The sequence below is a fragment of the Polyergus mexicanus genome, unplaced genomic scaffold, assembly GCF_030449975.1.
Source record: "Polyergus mexicanus isolate NDT 795.1 unplaced genomic scaffold, iyPolMexi1.0 SCAF_17, whole genome shotgun sequence".
In the NCBI taxonomy this organism is placed as follows: domain Eukaryota; kingdom Metazoa; phylum Arthropoda; class Insecta; order Hymenoptera; family Formicidae; genus Polyergus; species Polyergus mexicanus.
In genome coordinates, this window is record NW_027223337.1 from 5104362 (window position 1) to 5125300 (window position 20939).

The 20939-nt window shown below is 31.4% G+C and overlaps 5 protein-coding genes and 1 long non-coding RNA gene across 15 annotated transcripts; 3 read left to right on the forward strand and 3 right to left on the reverse strand.

Annotated features, from left to right (window-relative positions):
• The first annotated feature begins 1328 nt into the window (after positions 1-1328).
• On the forward strand, positions 1329-6088 carry LOC138940607 (venom acid phosphatase Acph-1). 8 transcript variants are annotated; one of them, XM_070309641.1, is made up of 8 exons: positions 1329-1459; positions 1994-2112; positions 3264-3372; positions 3446-3562; positions 3675-3888; positions 4086-4294; positions 4685-5026; positions 5208-6088. In XM_070309641.1, coding segments are annotated over exons 2-8 (1278 nt in total). In that variant the 5' UTR covers positions 1329-1459; positions 1994-2110; the 3' UTR covers positions 5493-6088. The 8 variants fall into 8 exon arrangements, with proteins under 8 accessions (XP_070165742.1, XP_070165748.1, XP_070165743.1 ...); XM_070309647.1 differs by lacking the exon at positions 1994-2112; XM_070309642.1 differs by having other exon boundaries at positions 1329-2112; positions 3200-3372; positions 5208-6087.
• LOC138940606 (putative leucine-rich repeat-containing protein DDB_G0290503) lies at positions 5621-9904 on the reverse strand. Its single transcript, XM_070309640.1, has 4 exons — positions 9678-9904; positions 9502-9610; positions 7132-9401; positions 5621-6112 (listed from the first exon to the last, which is right to left on the reverse strand). The coding sequence occupies exons 1-4, from the start codon at positions 9714-9716 to the stop codon at positions 5654-5656; spliced, it is 2877 nt and encodes a 958-aa protein (XP_070165741.1). The 5' UTR covers positions 9717-9904; the 3' UTR covers positions 5621-5653.
• A 156-nt stretch (positions 9905-10060) lies between these two features.
• Positions 10061-11262, forward strand: LOC138940680 (mitochondrial import inner membrane translocase subunit Tim13). The gene is made up of 3 exons (XM_070309793.1): positions 10061-10320; positions 10416-10484; positions 10789-11262. Exons 1-3 carry the CDS (start codon positions 10216-10218, stop codon positions 10885-10887), a joined length of 273 nt encoding a protein of 90 aa, XP_070165894.1. The 5' UTR covers positions 10061-10215; the 3' UTR covers positions 10888-11262.
• Positions 11263-11357: 95 nt separating this feature from the next.
• LOC138940679 (GRIP and coiled-coil domain-containing protein) lies at positions 11358-16732 on the reverse strand. Of its 2 annotated transcripts, none has more exons than XM_070309792.1 (6): positions 16573-16732; positions 16356-16409; positions 15652-15921; positions 14719-15505; positions 14418-14602; positions 11358-14277 (listed from the first exon to the last, which is right to left on the reverse strand). In XM_070309792.1, exons 1-6 carry the CDS (start codon positions 16666-16668, stop codon positions 14209-14211), a joined length of 1461 nt encoding a protein of 486 aa, XP_070165893.1. In that variant the 5' UTR covers positions 16669-16732; the 3' UTR covers positions 11358-14208. The 2 variants fall into 2 exon arrangements, with proteins under 2 accessions (XP_070165893.1, XP_070165892.1); XM_070309791.1 differs by having other exon boundaries at positions 14418-14617.
• An 890-nt stretch (positions 16733-17622) lies between these two features.
• On the forward strand, positions 17623-19736 carry LOC138940508 (uncharacterized). Its single transcript, XR_011448007.1, has 3 exons — positions 17623-18768; positions 19156-19354; positions 19422-19736. It is a non-coding gene; the product is annotated as an uncharacterized lncRNA (long non-coding RNA).
• LOC138940507 (EEF1A lysine methyltransferase 1) lies at positions 18567-20749 on the reverse strand. 2 transcript variants are annotated; one of them, XM_070309483.1, is made up of 6 exons: positions 20565-20749; positions 20183-20331; positions 19886-20083; positions 19660-19807; positions 19365-19574; positions 18567-19280 (listed from the first exon to the last, which is right to left on the reverse strand). In XM_070309483.1, the coding sequence occupies exons 3-6, from the start codon at positions 20036-20038 to the stop codon at positions 19147-19149; spliced, it is 645 nt and encodes a 214-aa protein (XP_070165584.1). In that variant the 5' UTR covers positions 20039-20083; positions 20183-20331; positions 20565-20749; the 3' UTR covers positions 18567-19146. The 2 variants fall into 2 exon arrangements, with proteins under 2 accessions (XP_070165584.1, XP_070165583.1); XM_070309482.1 differs by having other exon boundaries at positions 20411-20749.
• Between the last annotated feature and the right edge of the window lie 190 nt (positions 20750-20939).

The following is a 20939-nucleotide window of genomic DNA, read 5'->3' on the forward strand; positions in this document are numbered from 1 at the left end:
TAATCATCATGATTAAAAATTAAAAGCGGAATAGATAGCGCAACATGCGCCGCATAGCGGTAAACGAATGAACTAGCGATTATTGAATACTTTTTTTGTAATATTTTCGGAATGTTGCTGTAACATTGCTAAAGTTATATTGTAAAATAATGTCTTTGCAATATTTCTGCAACATTAAACTGCGATATGCAATATTACAATGTTGCAGCAATGTTGTTGCAAGCTTCAGTACTGTATGCGTTAAGTATTTAAATCAAATATACTTCATGTTAGATTTAATTATTTAATATGTCGCATTTGACTTAAAATATTAAAATATTTCAATTAAAGAAATAGTAATTAGTTGGACGAATTTAGTCAAGTTAACAATTTTTTTTTCTCGGTGTACATATAATACAATATATATATATATATATCGTGTATATAATATTTTATCGATAACGGTGGAATACATTTGGGCATACAAACAGTGTTATCGTGTAAAGCGTTTAATTCTTTTGAGAGAGAGAGAGAGAGAGAGAGAGAGAGAGAGAGAGAGAGAGAGATTTAAATTATTTTTGCCTTGACTGCGACTTTCATAAGACATCGCTACTACGCCTGTAATGTAGTACTATTATCATCCCACTATAATTAACATGTATAATCGTCGTTAATCCCGCTTTTTTTTTACGCTTACTTATATAATAATGCAATTACGTGTATCATGTGCTATATCCATGAAACACGTGTTATAGCGTAACATCAATATAGATAAAACGACAATATATTTACGTACAAATTAATCTATGAATAGATATATATGTCATTTTGTACAAATATCAATCACATTATTAATATTATACATATATATAAATACCGCAATATTATATATTATTACAAATTATATTTAATAATAATTTAATTTAATGCTGCAATATAATCATTAAATATCTAGTTTTTAATTGACTAATAAATAATAAATAATTTATTAATGTATAAATGTAACATTTTAAAAAAGAAAAATAGAAAGAGAAAGATCATTGAAATTTTTATTAATTTTCGAAAAAAATCTTATATATACGTATATCAGGATGTTAATAATTATCATGATCACAAACAAGGAGCATGATTTTTGTTAAAACTGCAAATACAATATTACAACAGTTCCATATTCTTTTCATGGCTAAATGCAAAAAAGTATTGTAATAGTTATGCGCCGAATAAGTTCGGAATATACTTATCTGGCATCTCGGTCGAGTCATCTAATTGTTATCGTCGTGCAAACATAAATGAAAACAGATAGAATGATACGCAAAAAATCGAGAGGTAAAGTGGATTTGTATAGCTAGGTCTTTATTCAGTTTCTCTGAGAAGAGGAAACGCGAAGAATCGAAAGCTAAACGTTTCGATGATACCGTTTTTAAATCGCGAATCGACGATGAAACGTGCAGTGTGATCCCTTTACGAGAGTCTTTAAGCTGTTAAGTTCTTTTGCGTTATAAATTTAAATTAGCGATCAACGTCTCAGATTCGCGTGTTTGTTTAAGTATTATCTTGCAATGTGTAACTCATCTCGTTATTAGTAATAATTCGATTATAATAACGATAATTCGATTATATTTGATTAGCCCCCCCCCCCTCCCCCTCCCCTTCTCCTCTGCCCTCTCTTGCTCTCTCTCTCTCTCTCTCTCTCTCTCTCTCTCTCTCTCTCTCTCTCTCTCTTTCTCTCTAATATGTGAAATATATCAAGTGCGATCAAGCTGATCGAGAAAAAAATAAATCGATGATTTAAAAAAAAGTGATGCCGGTACTATTCACAAAGAAATAATGGATAATATATTAATTACATATACAAAATTTACATGAAAAAATTTCAAATATACAAGCTAATTAAATGGAAATAATCATGCCGCAGTGGCAATAAAGAAAGCGAAAGAGAATGTCATAGATCGTGTTAGGTTGTCGCGCGTGTCTTAATTATTCATACGCACCCTGATAACTCTGGATTTATCAGTCAGTATAGCGGATACAAGTGGTCGCGGTTACTCGTACCTTTCGGAAATATCGCGGGATAGGCCGATTGTCCTTACGGATGTGGATGTGAACGAGAAAAATCCTTATCACGAATTATATGTAACCAGATACGATATTTCTACATCGTTCAGCTTTCATCTCTATAAATCCACTCAATTATTAAAATAAGGAAGAAAAGTTATTAGAATAAAACAAGTATTATCTATATATACAGGTTGTCCCATTTTTAAGAACCCACTCAAATATCTCAGAAACACTGCGTTAGATCGAAAAATGTTTCAAACAAAAGTTGTGTGGCTCCAAGGGGGCCATAAGATGGTGACAATAATTTGAATTAATTAGTGCCAAAAAAAACAAATAATTGTTTAAAAAAATATATTGTAAACAATTTTCTTAAAAACAATTTTTCTTTTTATACTAATGGATTTGTCTCATTATTCTGTACATAGAAGTATTACGGTAAGATTATCAAAAACTGAATATTTTACGAAATATTTTATTTTTTATATCAAAATATGTCAGATTAAAATATAAAATAACTCAAAAAGTACTCAATAAAAAAATACTTTATTATAGTGTTTTGGAAAGCTCTCGATATCAGCTACAAGAGTACTAAATAAAAAATGGGGGTTACCCTTTAAGATTTTAAAGTTGACCTTCATATGACCTTCAAATGATTTTCTAAGGTCAAATCATTGTCACCATCTTATGGCTCCCTTGAAGCCACACAACTTTTGTTTGAAACATTTTTCGATGTAACGCAGTGTTTCTGAGATATTTGTGTGGGTCTTTTAAAATGGGACACCTTGTATATATATATATATATATATACGCATATGTATTACATACACGCGCACACACTAATTCAAAATTCTTTGTAGCAAATTTTCAATCAGACAATGTCAAATATTTCAAAAAAGAAGGAGAGCTGTCAACTTATTGTAATTTAAATTTCACACGAGAACAATAAAAAAAAAGTAACATGATAAAAAGTAATTTTGCTTATCTTTGATTCGTAAATGGAAAGTTTCATTGTTATGACAATTTCTTCTTTATTTACGTTGTATTTGTGTATTATATCTATTACCTGATGCCACTTACAAAATTCTTCGTTATACCGTATGGTCATATTCATCATTGTTGTCAAACAATTCAGAGCCTTTATCTGGCTTTTCCTCTATCTCAGCCAATTTATATAGAATTGTAAACATATATATATATATACACACACACACACACATCTCCCGAAGGAAGAGACGTGCAAAAATGGATGGACTACATTTCGCCTGCGTTAAACTCGTATTATGTATCTTCATAATTCCCAGCCTAGCTGTGCCAGAATTAAAATTGCTGCACGTTGTAAGGACGTTGTAAATCTTTCAACATAAGTGTAACAAAAGGCATAATAAACCTATATATGTTACGGTTGCAGTTGTTCACGCATAAGTTGTACGCGCCGAGGGAAGACAATGCAGGAAGAAACGAGACGAACATCCCGGAAATCTTGTCGTACAAATACTTCACTTCCTCCACGATGAGCATGCCGATAGTACGCGCGATATCAATATCATATATATCTTAATTCCGATATATATAAAATTGTGCGTATCTAATTAAAAGAAAATCGTGACCATATTTTGTTATGTTTTTCTATCGAGCAGAAGGCAAATCTCAACATGTATAATCTCGGGGTGTATCTGCGCGAGAAGTATGACGAATTTTTAGGGGACGTATATACGCCGGACGTCACAAAGATGCACACGACCGAGTATGCCTTATCAATGCTATCAGCCCAGCTTGTCAATGCCGGCTTATGGCCCCCCGCGATAAATCAAATATGGTTTGAGGATCTCAATTGGCAACCGATACCGAGCGGTTAGTAAATGGAATCGTTTCTCGTTAATCAGCACAGAACAATCTTTTCAAATCAAAAATTAAAACATCTTCTCGATATTATTTTTACACTCTTTTAAAATATATAAACCCTGAGAGAGAGAGAATATATTTGGATTAAAAAGTTGTGTACTTTAAAATACGGCTTATTCTCTTACACAATAGACAAGTTTTTGCAGAATATCAGAAACTGGAGAAGGACACATCGCTGCTGGGTTTCCTGTGTCCAAATTTCGTTTCACAAATGGACCAAGTGCTGCGAAGAACTGAAACGCAGAAAATGATAGCACGATATCAACCTTTGTTCGATCATCTTTCTCGATATACTAGAAGAAATATTAGCACGCCAACGGATGTTGTACTTTTATATGCTACTTTAGAAACTATGGTAAGCCTGTGGAGAAGAAATCAAAATTAGTGAGATTTTTTAAAAAGTTCGAATGCTGTATGTATTTTCTTAAATAATACTTTTAATTATATTAATATCCTTTTAATAAACAATAATAATAATAATAAATAATGCTTAATGAAACACTTAAATAATACCTAAATAATACTTTTTAATTAATATTTTATAAATCAAATAAATTGCTAAAATATCAATTAATTAATCTTAAAAGGAAAAGATCTGTGGAAAATTCTCTTTTCTCTTTTACAAATTTGTTGAATGTTATACGTTAAAAATATTAATATATACAGAAAATTATTCTATTATTATAAATTACATTTTATCAGTGTAATATTGCGCGATTTATGACAATAAAAATTTCTTATTTAGGCTGATCAAAATAAAACATTGCCCAATTGGGCGCTCGACGTGTTTCCCGATGGTGCCATGTATAACGTCATTTTATTAGAGTATGATCTCCTTTCGACGACTCCTCTGCAAAGGCAGCTTAACGGTGGAACTCTTTTAAAAGAGATTATCGGCAATTCGTTAAACTACAAAATAGGCGATTTATCGAAAAAACAAAAAATAATATTGTACAGCGGCGACGAAAGAAACATTGTCGGGGTTTTGAAAAATCTCGATCTCTGGTCGCCTCATATGCCCAATGAAGCGGCAGCATTAATATTTGAATTATACTTCGATAATGATACAAACATATACGGAATGAAGGTAACATTCACTTCATTCTCATTATATGTATGTGTATATTATTTATTATTTTATCTCACTTTTTTGCAACTATGTATTATATCCCGCCAAATTGTTCAAGAATTCATCATTTTATTTCTATATGTATAAGTTAAAAAACAATTATTCTCGTAAATTTTAAACAATATTAAAATTATTTCAGATTAATTATTACACCGGTATTGACGGCACGACGATCCCTCTGACTCTATCAAACTGCACAGAGATATGTCCACTGCAAACTTTAATAAATATTATTTTTGATTGGATACCGAAGAATCCACAATCTTTATGCGGATGGTCCGTCAAGAACTCTACGGAAATGGAAGATCAATTAGAAGAAAGCAAAGAAATCGATACTTTGAATTGCAATGTATCCGTTTCGTGTCATAGCGAGAAATTGTTATTATTTTTTATCTTATTATACTTTGTATCTTTTAACGCTTAGAGATGTAATGTACAATATACATCTACAATATACAGAGGAACATTTTTACATAATATAACTTATTAATTAATAATATAAAACTGTATATAATAATATAAAATAAATATTTTTTAATTGTTAAACGCTAAAAAGAATAGAGAAACTAAACATAACTTTTCATGTTAAGTCGAGATTAATATGTGATATAGCGAAAATGAAATATCCGTGAATTGTACCAAATGTTTCACGGATGCTACTGTGAACTTTTGAAATACATTTATCCATTTTTTCTCAGTAGCATCTAGATCGAAGCTTGTATCTTCGAGTTTCTCGTTTTCAATTCTATAGCGCATCTTCCAAAGATCTGCGACGTAAGGTATCGCATTTTCCGCGGATTGAGATTTTTTGTCTCTTGGTACTAATATACGATATGTCCGTAAAGCCATATCTAGCGCATAAGATACTAAATGCAACTGATTTATTTCAATTTCTGTAGTCCGTCCATTTTCGTTCGCTGCGTTGATCAGCACATATTGAAGCGTTTCTAACATTATAATCAAATAATTGATCGTTTTTATGCATATCGATAACAGGTTACAAAATTTTAGAATTATTTGTATGCGATATATCCATATAAATGTCTAGAAAAAAAATCGTTATTATTATTATTTATTGTAATATATATATAATAAAATAATGCGTGTATGTTCATGCATTATTATACGTATCGCTTATTATAACATGATACTTGTAAATAAAAAGATGCGTTAACATAATATATACTGGGTGGCCCATTTTAATTCATCCAGTCGAATATCTCAAAAAACAAGCCCGGAAGAGAAAAATGTTTTAAACAAAAGTTGTGTGGCTTCAAGGGGGCCATAAGATGGTGACAATGATTTGACCTTGGAAAATCATTTGAAGGTCATGTGAAGGTCAACTTTAAAATCTTAAATGGAAACCCCCATTTTTTTATTTAGTATTCTTGTAGCTGACATCGAGAGTTTTCCAAAACACTATAATAAAGTATTTTTTCATTGAGTACTTTTTGAGTTATTTTATATTTTAATCTGACATATTTTGATATAAAAAATTAAATATCTCGTAAAATATTTAGTTTTCGATAATCTTACCGTAAGATTTTTATGTACAGAATAATGAGACAAATCAATTAGTATAAAATAATAATTGTTTTTAAGAAAATTATTTATAATGTATTTTTTTAAATAATTATTTGTTTTCTTTTTGCACTAATTGATTTGTCTCATTATTCTGTACATAAAAGTATTGCGGTAAGATTATCGATAACTAAATATTTTACGAAATATTTTATTTTTTATATCAAAATATATCAGATTAAAATATAAAATAATTCAAAAGATACTTAATGAAAAAATACTTTATTCTAATGTTTTGAAAAGCTCTTGAGATAAGCTACAAGAGTATGCAATAAAAAAAGGGAGTTCCATTTAGAAAATTCAAAGTAATTTTTATATGACTTTGACAGTGCTATTCAAGGTCATACTAATATTATTATACAATGTGCCATTTAGAGCTCTACAACTTTTGCATGAAACATTTTTCACGAAAATTCATTGTTTCCTCAAAAAACTACTGATATGGACGCTCTGTTACACTCTGTATATATAACATAACATACCTCATTTAATTGTAAACTTGTCAGCATCTCGTCCAAAGTTTCGATTATCGTCTTTTCGATTTGTTTTGCGCATATATCGGGCTTCTTCTCCATCCTAAGAACATCCGCTATATTCAACACCGCGTTTACAGCTTGCTCTTCCAAACTGTCCTTCCAACATCTATGTGCGACGTATTCTTGCGCTGTTTTCTTGTCACAAAGCATCGAAAGGATTACCTTGACTGATGTAAGAATTACGTGTTCTGAATTCAACAATTCTATAGTAAAGTCCAACCAGCTGGCAGAGATCACTTCATCTCTATTCTCCTTTTTTTTCTTTGCCAGATCTTTCGCAGGTTCCAATTTACGTTTCTTTGATGAACACCGATTTCCTGCAGAAGCTCGTCTACGTGCCGGTTTCTGTATCAATGAAGGAGAAACCGTTACTTCTATGTGTTTCTTATGAGATCGTAGATTATAATGGCATCCGATATTAACATCCGATTTGTGCTTATTAGCAATAATAGGTTTCGTTGTTATCGCAGTATCATAATTAAGTGTCTCGATTTTCCATGTACTGTATGCACTGTCATGATCCTGGTTTTCAGCAGCGGTATCGCTCTTCGATGTACAGAGACTGTTATCGTTGATATCATATTCGAAATCGTCGTCATTATAATCATGTAAAGCTTTTGATTGCCCTTGATCGGTTTGAAAATTATTGGCTTTCTTCTGCTCCTGAGGTATCATACAGGAAATTGGAGAAATCATTTGAGAAAAATTTATGTTACTTAAATAATTAGTAAAATTAGTAGGACTATGGTAATCTGGCGTCTTCATATGGTCATTTATACCATATTGGCTTGTCATTGGTGTAATGTATTCGTTATCAGAATTATATTTTAAGTTAAGAATTGATTCAAAAGATTGACATCTTGTCAGTGAAACAGATCTATATTCTTTGGAAATGTCAGCATTATTCTTTGAAATAGAACAAATACTTTCGTCTTCGATAATTTCATTATTTATTCGTTTATTCGAATTTTTCGATGATATCTGCTCATTTTCAAAATTTTGATGCTCTTGCATATCATCAGATTCCTCAAATAAGTCGTTCATATCCGACAAGGTATCTTCATCTAAATCCGGAATTATACACGATTTCGATAAAAATTCTTTTCTCTTTTCTTGGTTTGTCATGATATAATTAGTACTTGTTTCTGGCTTCTTTAAAGTAGAATAGATAGTTTTATCTTCGGTAATTTCATTATTTATTCGTTTATTCGAATTTTTCGATGATATCTGCTCATTTTCAAAATTTTGATGCTCTTGCATATCATCAGATTTCTCAAATAAGTCATTCATATCCGACAAGGAATCTTCATCTAAATCCGGAATTATACACGATTTCGATAAAAATTCTTTTCTCTTTTCTTGGTTTGTCATGATATAACTAGTACTTGTTTCTGGCTTCTTTAAAGTAGAATAGATAGTTTTATCTTCGGTAATTTCATTATTTATTCGTTTATTCAAATTTTTCGATAATATTTGCTCGATTTCAAAATTTTGATGCTCTTGCATATCATCAGATTTGTCAAATAAATCATTCATATCCGACAAGGAATCTTCACCTAAATCCGGAATTATACAAGGTTTTGATAAAAATTTTTTCCTCTTTTTTTGATTTGTTATGATGTAAGTATTTGTTTCTGGCTTCGAGAACTCTGCGACCGATCTATTTCGATCTTTTGAAGAGGATATAAAATCAAATTTTCGGCTTTGTATGTCTTCAGGATCGATATATGATTTATAAATCATTGAAGATATAACATTATATGAGGAATCAGAAATATTCGTAAGATTTGACGTTATGAATTCTGTACTGTTGTTGAGCATCTCGTGTATTGATGGAGTTTTATTTATAGGAAATGACGATTCAACATCAACATCTTTGACATGTCTATTTTCATCATAATTATAGTTATCGCGCATATTGCATTGCTTATCAAATAACTGTTGCAATTTTTTAACTGATATTTGAGGTATGCAGGCAGTGACGGATTTCAACCAAACTATAGCCTGGATAAAATTCAATTCAACCTCATATCGTCCTATAGAGCTGGATATCCTCTTGTATAACGGCGGAAACATATTTGACGGTATTTCTGAAAGATATTTGCAACGACACGTATAATCATTGTGGCCTTCATTGCGAGTGTTCGTATGGATGAATGTAGAATCTCTTTTTGGCAATGACTGTTTCTTATTGTTGGTATGAAGCACAGTACAATCTAAAATAAGTAATGTTTTAATTATTTCTTTAATACGCACAAAATCAATTTCTTAGCGTGGTTAATATTCTTCTTTAAAATTATACTCGAGAGTCATTACCTTGCGGGATTTGATCGTCATTACGAGACTCTTTAACTACTTGTTGTAATTTACTAAAAAACGTTTCTATTTCGTTTCGACGAATCTGAGTATCTGATCCTTTAGATCTCTATAAAAGCAAGAGTTTAGTGTGTATATATAGATAATATATCGATAATGAAATTGCAAATATTTACCATTATCTTTTTAGTTCTTTGCTTGGCTTTACTCCTCATTTCTCTCTCTCTCTCTCTCTCTCTTCGCGTCTAATCGTAAATATTATCACTTCTAATAATTTATTACAATTTGAGATGTGATATATTTCGATAAATCACTCTCTCCCGCACTTGATTCATTAAATCTTTTCTTATAAAGAAAAAACGTATATAAGCGTGTCTTTCATAAATAAAGTATAAGAATTCGAGAGAACGATTTGAATTCTGCAAATGGCGTCCATCAAATTTAATGGCTGGTATACAAGTTTCCACTATAATTGAATTGTTACCAATCAATTGCGTTAAAAAAAAAAAAAAGAAAAAAAAATCACCAGGAAAGATCCGTGTAAATGGAGTTTGAGGCACGTGCTCTCGCTCATGCGGCCAAGACGGTAAGGTGTGAGGTTAGCGCCATTCATAGCCCGTAAAGTTCTATGAAGGATAATCTCAACACACACAGGATCCTTTTACAAATTTTTTAATCTTGTCATTGACAATATAATCCCGCCAAATTTCAAGAATGGACACGTTGACGCCGGGAAATTTAACGGGTACGCAGCGAGAGGAATTGATGCAGCAAGTGAAACATCAAATGGCAATAGCCAATGCCCAAGAATTGCTCACGGTATCTGCATTACGCATTTTGAATATTTTAGTCTTTGTCAGTAGGAATATCGTTTCATAAGCCGATCTCGGCTGACCGAATGTTTTTATTTGCAGAGAATTACGGAAAAATGTTTTAAAAAGTGCATAAGCAAGCCGGGCACCTCGCTGGACACATCGGAGCAAGTAAATTTTCTTTTACAAACTTTAACTTGACAAATATAACACAAGAATGTAAAAATTTTTTTTTAAATCCTCGAGTCTCCTTGTTAGAATTAAATTCATTAGAAATTTTGAGAGAAAAAAAAAACTTCCTCAACGGTAGAATCGATATTGAACCTCGAAAATATGTATTAGAAATTTATCATTTCTCTCGCGGGATGAATTTTTTTATCAATTCTTCTAACATGTCGATGAAATTGATTATAATTTTGGCTTATAATTTTTTTGTTGTTTTTTTAATTTCATTGACTAGTTGATTTGTTTACAGAAATGCATAGCAATGTGTATGGATCGATACATGGATTCTTTTAATCTCATATCAAAAACGTACGGTGAACGAATCCAAAGAGAGCGCAATAGACTGTAAATATAAAAGTTCATGAAAATATATTGTTATTTGGTATCCAGACTGTCATTTAATGGCACAATCAATGGATCGTATAGTGTTCATTAGTTATTACAGATGTATTTTTTTTTTATACGAAATTCATACAAAAAGAGTATGAAGTTCATAAACAGCGAAATATAATACATTACCATCATTTTTCACATGAGAAATTGAATATAATATACTACTGTAAATTATGTATGATACAATTAAAATACACTTGTAATATAATATGTCGCTATCTATAACTAAAAAAATACAGAAGCTGAATTACTTTATTACAAAGTGTATAATTACATATTTTATGTAGTAATAAAAATATCTTTGTTAATGCTATCAAGAAATACACACAATGCCTATCATTATAACAATTGTAATGGAACAAGCTGTCTTTATAGGAGCATAAATTAATGAAAAAAAAAAAGTAGACAATTGCAAAAGAGAAAAATTTTTATAAAATAAATAACATATACATGTGTGTGTTGAATACATATTATTACATCATTATTTGAAAATCATAAATAAGTAACATAAGTATTTTGTAAAACCCACAATATTCCAAAGTATTCTTATATATTTTTGCATTCTTTATAATTATTTCATACATACTAAAAGGCACGGTATAGCTACCAATATTTCAACGTGGTTACAAAATAATTATCTGTGACCATGATGTTATAGAGAAGTACTGTATAAAGCAGGTTATTATCATTATTATTAATACTTTGTTTGCATGAAATTTCAAACTGTGGATTATGAATAACTATGACTACAGTTACCTACTTATCTACCCCGAAAATATCGAGCTTGTCATTCCATTAAATGTGCATTTAAACACCACTATGTGTTATATACCTACATACATTTCTCGTAATAAAATTATTACTTGATTTAATATATTAGTTGTGTATCGGATATGTTCTTCTCGTAAAAGCTGCGTCAAACAACAGTGTATATCAAAAGAAGATATTACTGATCCCCAAGTGTAAATAAATACAGTCAAAAGCACATTATGGAAAATATTGCAAATAGTTTGCATGTTAATAGCATCTTTAAAAATTTTAATCATAGTATTTAAGCAATTTTTAGATATCTATGTTACAAACGAATGGACAATGGAAAAAGAAAAAAAAGAAAGAAAAGTAAAAATGAACAAAAAATATATATAAGTAACATATAGTCTAAATATACTGTTGTTCTACAGTTAAACGAAGTCTTTAAAAGTCACATAAATAGAGATGTCCGTGCATACCCTGTAATCAATTCCATTAATTTTAAGAACTTTCTGCATACTACTTCGAGAATTCAAATAAATCTTTGTAATTGTTCTTGCAGTGAATATATAAAATGCTCCTTAAATTACTCTTACAATCTACGAGAAATACTTATATGTAAACGTGCTTGCTAATGGTAACAATGCAACAACTATCTTAGTAACAATGGAATGTATCTATCTTCTAGATTATACAGAGTATAGGAATGTTCAAATGCAGTCCTGAATCCCGTTCTTTGTAAAATTGTGTATCGATAATAGAATGTAACCACGCTGATTGGCCACAGGAATATACCTGTTGGTTTATTTTTTCTTTAATATATATTATCAGGATAAATGGCAGTTCGAACTAAGTGATTCCGTTACTGTGTAGGAGTGTATGAGTAATCGCTATCAAAATAAACATTTATCTCGCAATATTTATGTTGAACATGACAATTTATAAATATATATAGTGTAGAGCAGTAATAATTAAATACAGTATTATACAGGTATGTAGTAAAAAATGCTGCAAGTATTTGAGCATAGTATTTCTTTGATAATTCGTCATTAACATCTAAATTGTTGCGACAAATACTATTCGGTTTTGCTGAATTAAATGTTACCTAAATGACGGAATTTCTTTGTTCGAACCAGACATAATTTCTAATATCAATAATATTAATAGCCATCAATGAAAATTCTTTTGTAAAGCTGGCTGTGGCTATACATTTTTTACAAAAAGATTTTGATTTGTCAAGCATTTAATTGATCCACCTTGAGTTGTACTTCATTATTGCATCTTATATGAGGAAGTCAAAAAATATCCGCATTATATGTTTTTCTTTCTTTTCAATTGGAATTGAAATTAATGTTCTAATCTCTTTCGAAAATTAATATTCTAGTCTATAGCTTTCACTAATTATAATTTCCTGCGAATCATAGATGCAAGAAAATATATAAGCACCTAATCTTTTTTTCTTTTTTCTTAGATAATGTTAACTCTCATAAATAAGTTTTTAGCTTCAAACACTTAGCACCATTATGTTCGAAAAAATAATTTGATGGATTTTTTAGGCAATCCATTTCTAGACGGATGATTTCCTGATATTGTTATAATATCATATCTTTATATAAATGAGGTAATGGACAATGTTCAGTCATAAAATTAAGGACAAAGATATTTCAGTAAACACAATAAAATGCTAATAGATCTTCTAAAAAAAAGAAAAAAAAAAGGAGAGAAATATAACTAAGTTACTAAAGAAGCATTAACTCTCGCGTTTGACTCTTCTCTAATATTTAAATTATCATAACACTTGTGTAATATGCTTGTATGAATAATAATACTAGGCATATTTTTTATACAACGTAGAAGGTAACCTGTCTGAAGTTGAATGAAAGAAATAGATTTATTTGAATATATTCAACATTGTCAATATTATTTTTTTTTATAAAAATATAAAATAAAAGCTTCGAATATATTACGATTGTCTCTCTCATAATTGCATATGTATAACAACAATTTAATATAATTTTACACATATCTTTTCCGTCTTCTTTGTTAGTAATATAATAAATACTGCAAAAGATTCTTAACATAATAAATAATAAAAAAATACATTTTATATATAAGTGCTTAATAACAACAGAATTGATCATATCATTCCTTTTTAATTATGTAATATTTGAACTACCTATGAAAAAGATTGATGATACCTGTTTGAATATATATATTGTGAATTGTGACAGTCCAGAACATTGCTTATTTTTACAAACTGTACAAAAATATCATATCATCTGTTGAAATATGCATTCAGACATTTTCCTTCTACGTTCTTTTTTGCAGCGCAACTTATAAGTATTGAGCCACAGCTTGGCAGTGCCTTTGTCAGAAACTGAATTCAATTCTACAAATTTTTACAGTAGACGATGTAGATATCCCTAACAATAGAGTATCGATCTCACCGATGTTACATACAAGAGTAACATCTTTTTACTGTTCTTACAAAGGATCTGTGTAGTGATGATTGAAAATAACATTTCTTCTATGTATATTCCGCGGTAATACCAGTCGTAAAGTTTGATATATTCTTATCCGTATTTGTATCTTCAAGCTAAAATATAATGATTCTATGTGTATATAGTTACGTAATTCATGTGGAAAAAAAATATATATGCAATTGCAATTGTAACAGTGCCATTCCCTCTCCTCTCCTCTTCTGTGATCGCATCAATTTAAATTTAATTTACTTACACAGGAAGTACTACTTAAGATTTCGTCCATTTCTTCGATTTCCTCACTTAAATCTTCACTACGGGCACTTTGAGTTTTTTCCTCTTTCTTCATTCGTAACTTATCTGACTTGTCTGGCTCTTTACAGGGACTTTGTTCATTTGCGCTACCTGATGCAGATGACACAAAATCCTCTTCATAGTTATCTATAACATCTGCAGCTGTAAAATTGTATCCCTTTAATATTTTTATAAAATTAGTGTATTATGTATTATATGAAAAAAATGTATATGTTTTCTATTATTATATTTTTACCACTTACCAAGACCAATATTCATTAATTCCTTCAGATCATTAATATTGGCCTTTTTACCATTCAAAGGAGGCAAATCGCTGAATATAGAATTAGATTTTTGATTTATAGTTGGCAAGCTTTCTAGAAAAGGCTTGGCTTCATTCATTGTACTAACGATCTTGTGCTCACCACCGACGATAATCTCGTCAAAATATATAGTTTTGCCGAAGTTATTTCTCGCATTAATCGGTCTCTTACTTTGTACATTATTTTCTATGCTTAGCTCCAAACTATTTATACTGTTTTGCTTAGTTATATCCTTTTGATTTGTTTGTGTGTCGATTACTATAGAGTCATCAAACTTAATTAAGGATTCGGATTTGTTGAATGGATTTATTCGATTTGATGTAACAATATCAGTCTCCTGTACCGTGTCGTTTGTAATCGTGCATGCGCCGTGTAGACTTGCCATGCTTTTATTAAAACTTACATTATTATTCCTGTTACTTTCAATTCCATCAATGTCCATTGTGTTCTCCCTGAGAGAAGATTGATGCTTATCACAATCCGTCATATCTGTTACAACGTCGGCGGTGATCGGCGAATCTTTGCATTGCTTGTCCGTTATTGTCACGTTTATTGGAACTTTCGGACTTTGCTCGGAAATACTTTCCAACTTTTCGGAGAAATCATTGTCGTTTGATGACGACACGGATTCATTGTGTATTATTTTGGGAACAGACACTTCAAACGTCGCATTTGCAAAATGCATTGACGTTTCATCTGTCTCATTGTGTTTCTTGCTACTCTTATTCTGTAAGAAATAATCCATAATAAATACATAATGCTGAAACATTCCTTTTTTTTTACTTAGTAGTAACAAAAAAGTATTACAGACAATCAAGTTATTACAGATAAAGTATTATTAAGGTTTTAAAGATAATTAATTTAAAAATATACCTTCTGTGAACTATTGAAGGCACCATTGATGCTATTTTTCAGAATTTCCCCCAGCAATGGCTCGGTTGAGTCGATACCTAATTCTTCGCACAATTTATTTCTCCCTACATAGTTATATTCCTTCCCTAAGTATGTCTCGGGATCATATACAGATATTGTATAATCAAGACCGAAGTATTCTAGGAACTCCCTAACCAAGGAAAACAATAATTTTCCTTCTGAATTAGACAGGTACTGCTTTACAGTTTTGTTAAGAAGCGGTTCAGGATTCTGAAACATTCAATTCAAATCTGTCAAATAGTTAAGGATCGTGTATTATACAACATATTGTTTTTCTTTCACAAATTTCAAAAATAATAATAAATTTAATTTATAAAAATCTGATATATATGTACACACACACACACACACTAAAAGTTAGAGAATATATTTGTTTGAAAAATTTGTGCATATAGCTCACAGTTCTCTTTTTAGGAAATTGTAATGATTGTATTACAATTATAAAATATTTGTAAAAAATAATATAAATTTCTTTGTATAAATGCAATAGAGGTAACGGTATCTGTATATTACTTATAAACAAGACACCCTCTGCATATATTTTGCACGCATGAGAACCCTACTGCGGCCAATCGAGCACAAAGAATTGTAAACAGGAAGCTTTCTTTTTACGCTTTATTGCGGCACGCTCAGACGGCACCTACCATAACCGAATCCTGTTCTTCGAGTGCCAGGAACACGCTCGCTCTGAGTTCCGCCTGTAAACATTGTAAAAGAGATTCGATAAAGCGACAAAAAAAAAAGAAAAGGAGATTACGAATTAATGCGATCGTTTTCGCCCACTCGTCCCAGAAACATGCCTAACCTACAGAGACTCGCATATTTTTCTTTTTTTCGCAACATAGTTTTCTCAGGACGCACCCGTATCTTGGCAAGGACGCCGTTGTTCTCCAGGGTCTGGACCACCAGGTCCCGTAATTCCGTGTCCTCCTCCATCGAGATGTTCCCGTCTATCATGATTACAAATAAAAAAAAATGCACCACAACGAACACTCAAAAGATGTAAATATTTACGCTTTCCATCGCGTGTCTACTTTTTCGCGAATGCGATTCTACTTAGGGATTTTTTGCCATTTCGAGATCTAGGAATTTTCTTTTCTTTAGGTTTTCTATGTTCATAGAGAGCGTATCGTTTTGAGGAAGCAAACGAATCGTTCTCAGGCCGGATTCACACATTGGCAGAAAAGCAGAAAGCAGAAAGGCAGAAGCCAATCAGAACTCGTGCTAGTAAAGCAGAAACCAATCAGAACTCGTGCTGAAAATAAGCAATACATTATGCTTTTTTAGCGCGAGTTTTGATTGGCCTCTACTTTTCTACTTTCTGCTTTTCTGCCAAGGTGTGAATCCGGCCCAGGCCATAATATACCGTGGCACATTATTGCACATTAGAGCAGTGTTATTCTCGGGGACGCTTTTTTCGCGCATGCGCAGCGCAGTGGTAGAGAAATCCAGCGACGGCGTATATAGTTAGTATGTAGCGTGCACACAAGGGCAATTAGGCGCAAAAGTTTTGGCGGGTTCCAGAGGAGGCTAAGCATAGGCTAGGTAAATAATAATAAATAGATATTATTTTTTTATTAGTATGGAGGATAAAAACAAAAAAGGAACCATTAAGAAAGAAGAAAGACGTTTTGTTAATGCGTGGCTAGATGAAGATAATTTTAAAGGATGGTTGGCTCCCCATTCAACTGAAAATAAAGCTTTTTGCAATTTATGCAATACTACCATCAGATGTAGCAAAACAAATTTAATACGGCATTCGCAAAGGACCAAACATATAGAACAAATAAATCTTCAAAGCCCCGATCATAATAATAACAATGGTCTGCATAGTGATAAAGTTAAACGCGCGGAAATAAAATTAGCAGCATTTTTTTCGGAACATAATATTGCTTTTTATATTGCAGATCATTTAATTCCTTTATTTTTAACATTATCTCAATAGAGGTTCCATAGCATCCTTTTTCTTATAAACGTGACACATACCTAAAGGCCACATTTAATGCGCATGCGCGAAAAAAGCGTCCCCGAGAACAACACTGCATTAGAGTTCTATATATAATCAGAAAAGCGACATCGTTACCCTCTCTATGCTTCCCATGATCGCCATGTTGGTCCCGCAGCTGTCCATGTGTAATCTAAAATGTTTTAAAAATGTCTCAGAGATATTCAAAATATTTTTTTTTTTAGAAAATAACATTACAAATATACTTTTTTCTCACTTACGCCGGTTGCGATTAGTTTGCACGTAGGATTCACTACAACATTACATTCGTAAATTATTGGATAATTGGGATCATACAAATAATATTCCTCCACCTAGAAGATATAATTTTTATTAATTTTATTCTCACAGAATTATATAGAGTATTTTAAATTAATATAATTAATAATGATGATACCGTTATAGGTGGTTGTAAACAATCCAACACACATGGATGAAATTTTTTTTAGATCATTTAAAATCAATTAAGTGATCAGAATGGCAGAATATTTTGATTACAGTATCAATATCGTGTACTGATACAAAATTGCATTGTCCCTGATAAGGAAATTCGTTCGTAGAATAATATAATCTTGATGTATCAAGAGAGAAATCCTAGAGTGAATATTTTTTGTTAATGGATTTATCATTATTAAGCTCTTCGTCATAATAATTTTTTCATTAAATTGTTCTTAAATGGTGATTTTGTGTTGCACATGATGTGCTTGCTTGCTTCGTGTGGGGTTGGCTCCAGCGAATACTCGCCATACGGCCATAAACTGAAATAGGTGTTATATAGGACCTCAGAGCTTAAAATCAACTTATCTTTAACTAATATTTTTATATGCTTTTGTGAATTGTGTGTAGATATCGCATACATTTAAAAATTATGGACCCGGTCTAAGAAGAATTAATTATACACACTATTCTGTTCCTTTTTCTCGGACAGGCGTTTATTACTGCAAAGTGGCTGGAGCATATATATATGCAGACATTTTTTAAGACAATACATATGAAGATAAATTGACTTATGAACACACATACGTATCAACATCAATTAAAATTTATCCAAGGTACATTTTGTGCACTACACGTCGTCAACGATTCGTTCCCTGAGATAAAGGGAGTACATAGAAGTATACCAATACCATCCTATGTTTCGATTCTCCTTACCTCTCAAATTTCTCTCTCTTGTCACAAGTCACAACCAATCATAATGCTCGCACCGAAGGGATCAATCGGCGTAACGTTGATATCATAATAAATTTAAATGGCTTGTTTTCACATATGTATAAACGGTGCAAAATAATAAGTTTATTAAAATTTGTTGACTAGATCTAGATACTTAAACCCATTTATATTGATTTTAGATAAATATAAATAATCTTATTATTTTACTTATATTATGAAAATATATCTGTCTTTGGTGCTGTTCTTAATACTGTTTACACTTATTCCAGAGTTTTATCAAAATCGAAATTCGAGAAGCAGCAAAATTCATTCGCCAAGTTGTTCCTGTGGCTTGGAATAAAATCACACTTTTTGACATTCAATAATCTTTCTGCCAACTCTGTCATGACAGCTCCTATAAACAAAATTGTATTCACTCTAATATTAATATATAAACAATATGCAACAAAAAATTGAAGAAATACAATTGTATGTATACCTGTACAGAGCACAATGTTCTTCTTCATCAGAAACTTTATTGTTACTGCTGTTTTAGTTAAACATTCAACCGATAGAAATGGTGGATCTGCTATAACCAAATCAAACTGATTAGACATATGTTTGGGCACGTTTAGAGGAGACTTGTAATCATACTGTATGAAATCCACACCAAATGTCTTGAAACGACTATCATATTCAAACAGCGTAACTGTAATAGAATTAATATATTTATACAAAAGACTTCTCAACAAATATTACTTGGATTATGCATAGGATGCAAATACTTGTCGTACTTTGTCTTTTATCGCATTCTTTCTTCAATTTACTGTAAAGCGTTGGACAAGAAATTAAAGCAATTTTTCCATTTGCTGGTGTGGAATTTAATGCGCCTCTAACAAAAGCCTCTATTGTTTTGTCATCATACCAAAATTGGCTCAATTGCTGTAACATTTATTACATATCCAATTTTTGCAGAGGATCCAAAAATGTCATATATTATATATTCATACATTAACTCACCCAATTCTCGTCAAACAGAATATTTGGTATTTGATCTTCCTTAGATACATGTTCCAGCAAAATCTGTTGCTCGTATCTTTCCTTGAGAAATTCTTGTAGCACAGCAAGCGTACTCGGACTCAATCGCGGTTGTTCGTCATCGCTTTCATACATTGTTCACAAAAATTCACAATGTAGAGATTATCTCTACATAGAGAGCTAGAGAGATAAAAATAGTCATAGAAACCGATCAGAAAATTCGAATAGGAATTAAAATTATCATTATTTACTATATTCTTATGAATCAAAGTTACTTACCGTTTATTAAGATAATTAATTCGTTGCGTTAATCAAAGAAACAATGAAAATCGACCTGTGTGGTTTTTATTTACAAATCGAATTTCATCCTCACTGTAGATCTGTTCTTGTTAGAATGTACTTTCAATATTTCTCTGCAATAACCTCATCTAAAATGTATTAGAAAATATATATATATCATATGAAAAGTGGTAATAATAAAAATATACATATAAATATAGAAGCAACCTTGCCGGCATCTTTTCATGTCCAGCATATCGATCGCCGTAAATTTAGAAATAAAATCACTGGAAGAGATGATTGAAGATTGAGGATTGAGTTAATCGTTGGCGGGAAAGCAGGCAAGAGAATAGTTAGTAGTCTGGTCTGTAATCTCTTGTACCTTTGCGTTCTCGAAGAAAAGGGATCAATCTGTCGAGTGATGAGCTTTTTTTTTTTATTTTTTAGCCCTCGAGGTTTTATTGTCGTGGATTAACATTCATCAATCTCTGCATCTACAATGGTCTCTGTCTCTCTGTGAGAGCAGGTAACTTCTTCTTCTTCTTCTTCTTTTTTTTCTTCTTTAAGGCCGTATTACACTACGGGTTGCGGGCTCGGTTGCGATTGGGATTACGATTGATAGTTGCAGATTGACCAATCGGAGCAAAGTAGCTAGTAGCTTGCCGGCTGATTGGTCAATCCGCAACTGTCAACCGTAATCCCAACCACAACCGAGCCCGTAGTATAATACGGCCTTTACAGAATCCCGCTACTGTTT

What these genes read in the sequence shown, in the direction of transcription:
- LOC138940607 (XM_070309641.1), top strand. An exon ending in TTGGCAACCGATACCGAGCG is followed by an intron (nt 3,889 to 4,085) that starts GTTAGTAAATGG and finishes AAGTTTTTGCAG; the next exon opens with AATATCAGAAACTGGAGAAG. An exon ending in ATGCTACTTTAGAAACTATG is followed by an intron (nt 4,295 to 4,684) that starts GTAAGCCTGTGG and finishes TTTCTTATTTAG; the next exon opens with GCTGATCAAAATAAAACATT.
- LOC138940606 (XM_070309640.1), bottom strand. Translation starts at nt 9,716, where the DNA reads ATGAGGAGTAAAGCCAAGCAAAGAACTAAAAAGATAATG. An exon ending in TGACGATCAAATCCCGCAAG is followed by an intron (nt 9,402 to 9,501) that starts GTAATGACTCTC and finishes TACTTATTTTAG; the next exon opens with ATTGTACTGTGCTTCATACC. An exon ending in CAAGTTTACAATTAAATGAG is followed by an intron (nt 6,113 to 7,131) that starts GTATGTTATGTT and finishes TTTTTTTTCTAG; the next exon opens with ACATTTATATGGATATATCG.
- LOC138940680 (XM_070309793.1), top strand. Translation starts at nt 10,216, where the DNA reads ATGGACACGTTGACGCCGGGAAATTTAACGGGTACGCAGCGAGAGGAA. An exon ending in ATGCCCAAGAATTGCTCACG is followed by an intron (nt 10,321 to 10,415) that starts GTATCTGCATTA and finishes TTTTATTTGCAG; the next exon opens with AGAATTACGGAAAAATGTTT. An exon ending in CGCTGGACACATCGGAGCAA is followed by an intron (nt 10,485 to 10,788) that starts GTAAATTTTCTT and finishes ATTTGTTTACAG; the next exon opens with AAATGCATAGCAATGTGTAT.
- LOC138940679 (XM_070309791.1), bottom strand. Translation starts at nt 16,668, where the DNA reads ATGATAGACGGGAACATCTCGATGGAGGAGGACACGGAATTACGGGAC. An exon ending in AAGAACAGGATTCGGTTATG is followed by an intron (nt 15,922 to 16,355) that starts GTAGGTGCCGTC and finishes TGAATGTTTCAG; the next exon opens with AATCCTGAACCGCTTCTTAA. An exon ending in TCTTAAGTAGTACTTCCTGT is followed by an intron (nt 14,278 to 14,417) that starts GTAAGTAAATTA and finishes ATTATATTTTAG; the next exon opens with CTTGAAGATACAAATACGGA.
- LOC138940507 (XM_070309483.1), bottom strand. Translation starts at nt 20,038, where the DNA reads ATGTATGAAAGCGATGACGAACAACCGCGATTGAGTCCGAGTACGCTT. An exon ending in TTCTGTTTGACGAGAATTGG is followed by an intron (nt 19,808 to 19,885) that starts GTGAGTTAATGT and finishes TAAATGTTACAG; the next exon opens with CAATTGAGCCAATTTTGGTA. An exon ending in GAACATTGTGCTCTGTACAG is followed by an intron (nt 19,281 to 19,364) that starts GTATACATACAA and finishes TTTTGTTTATAG; the next exon opens with GAGCTGTCATGACAGAGTTG.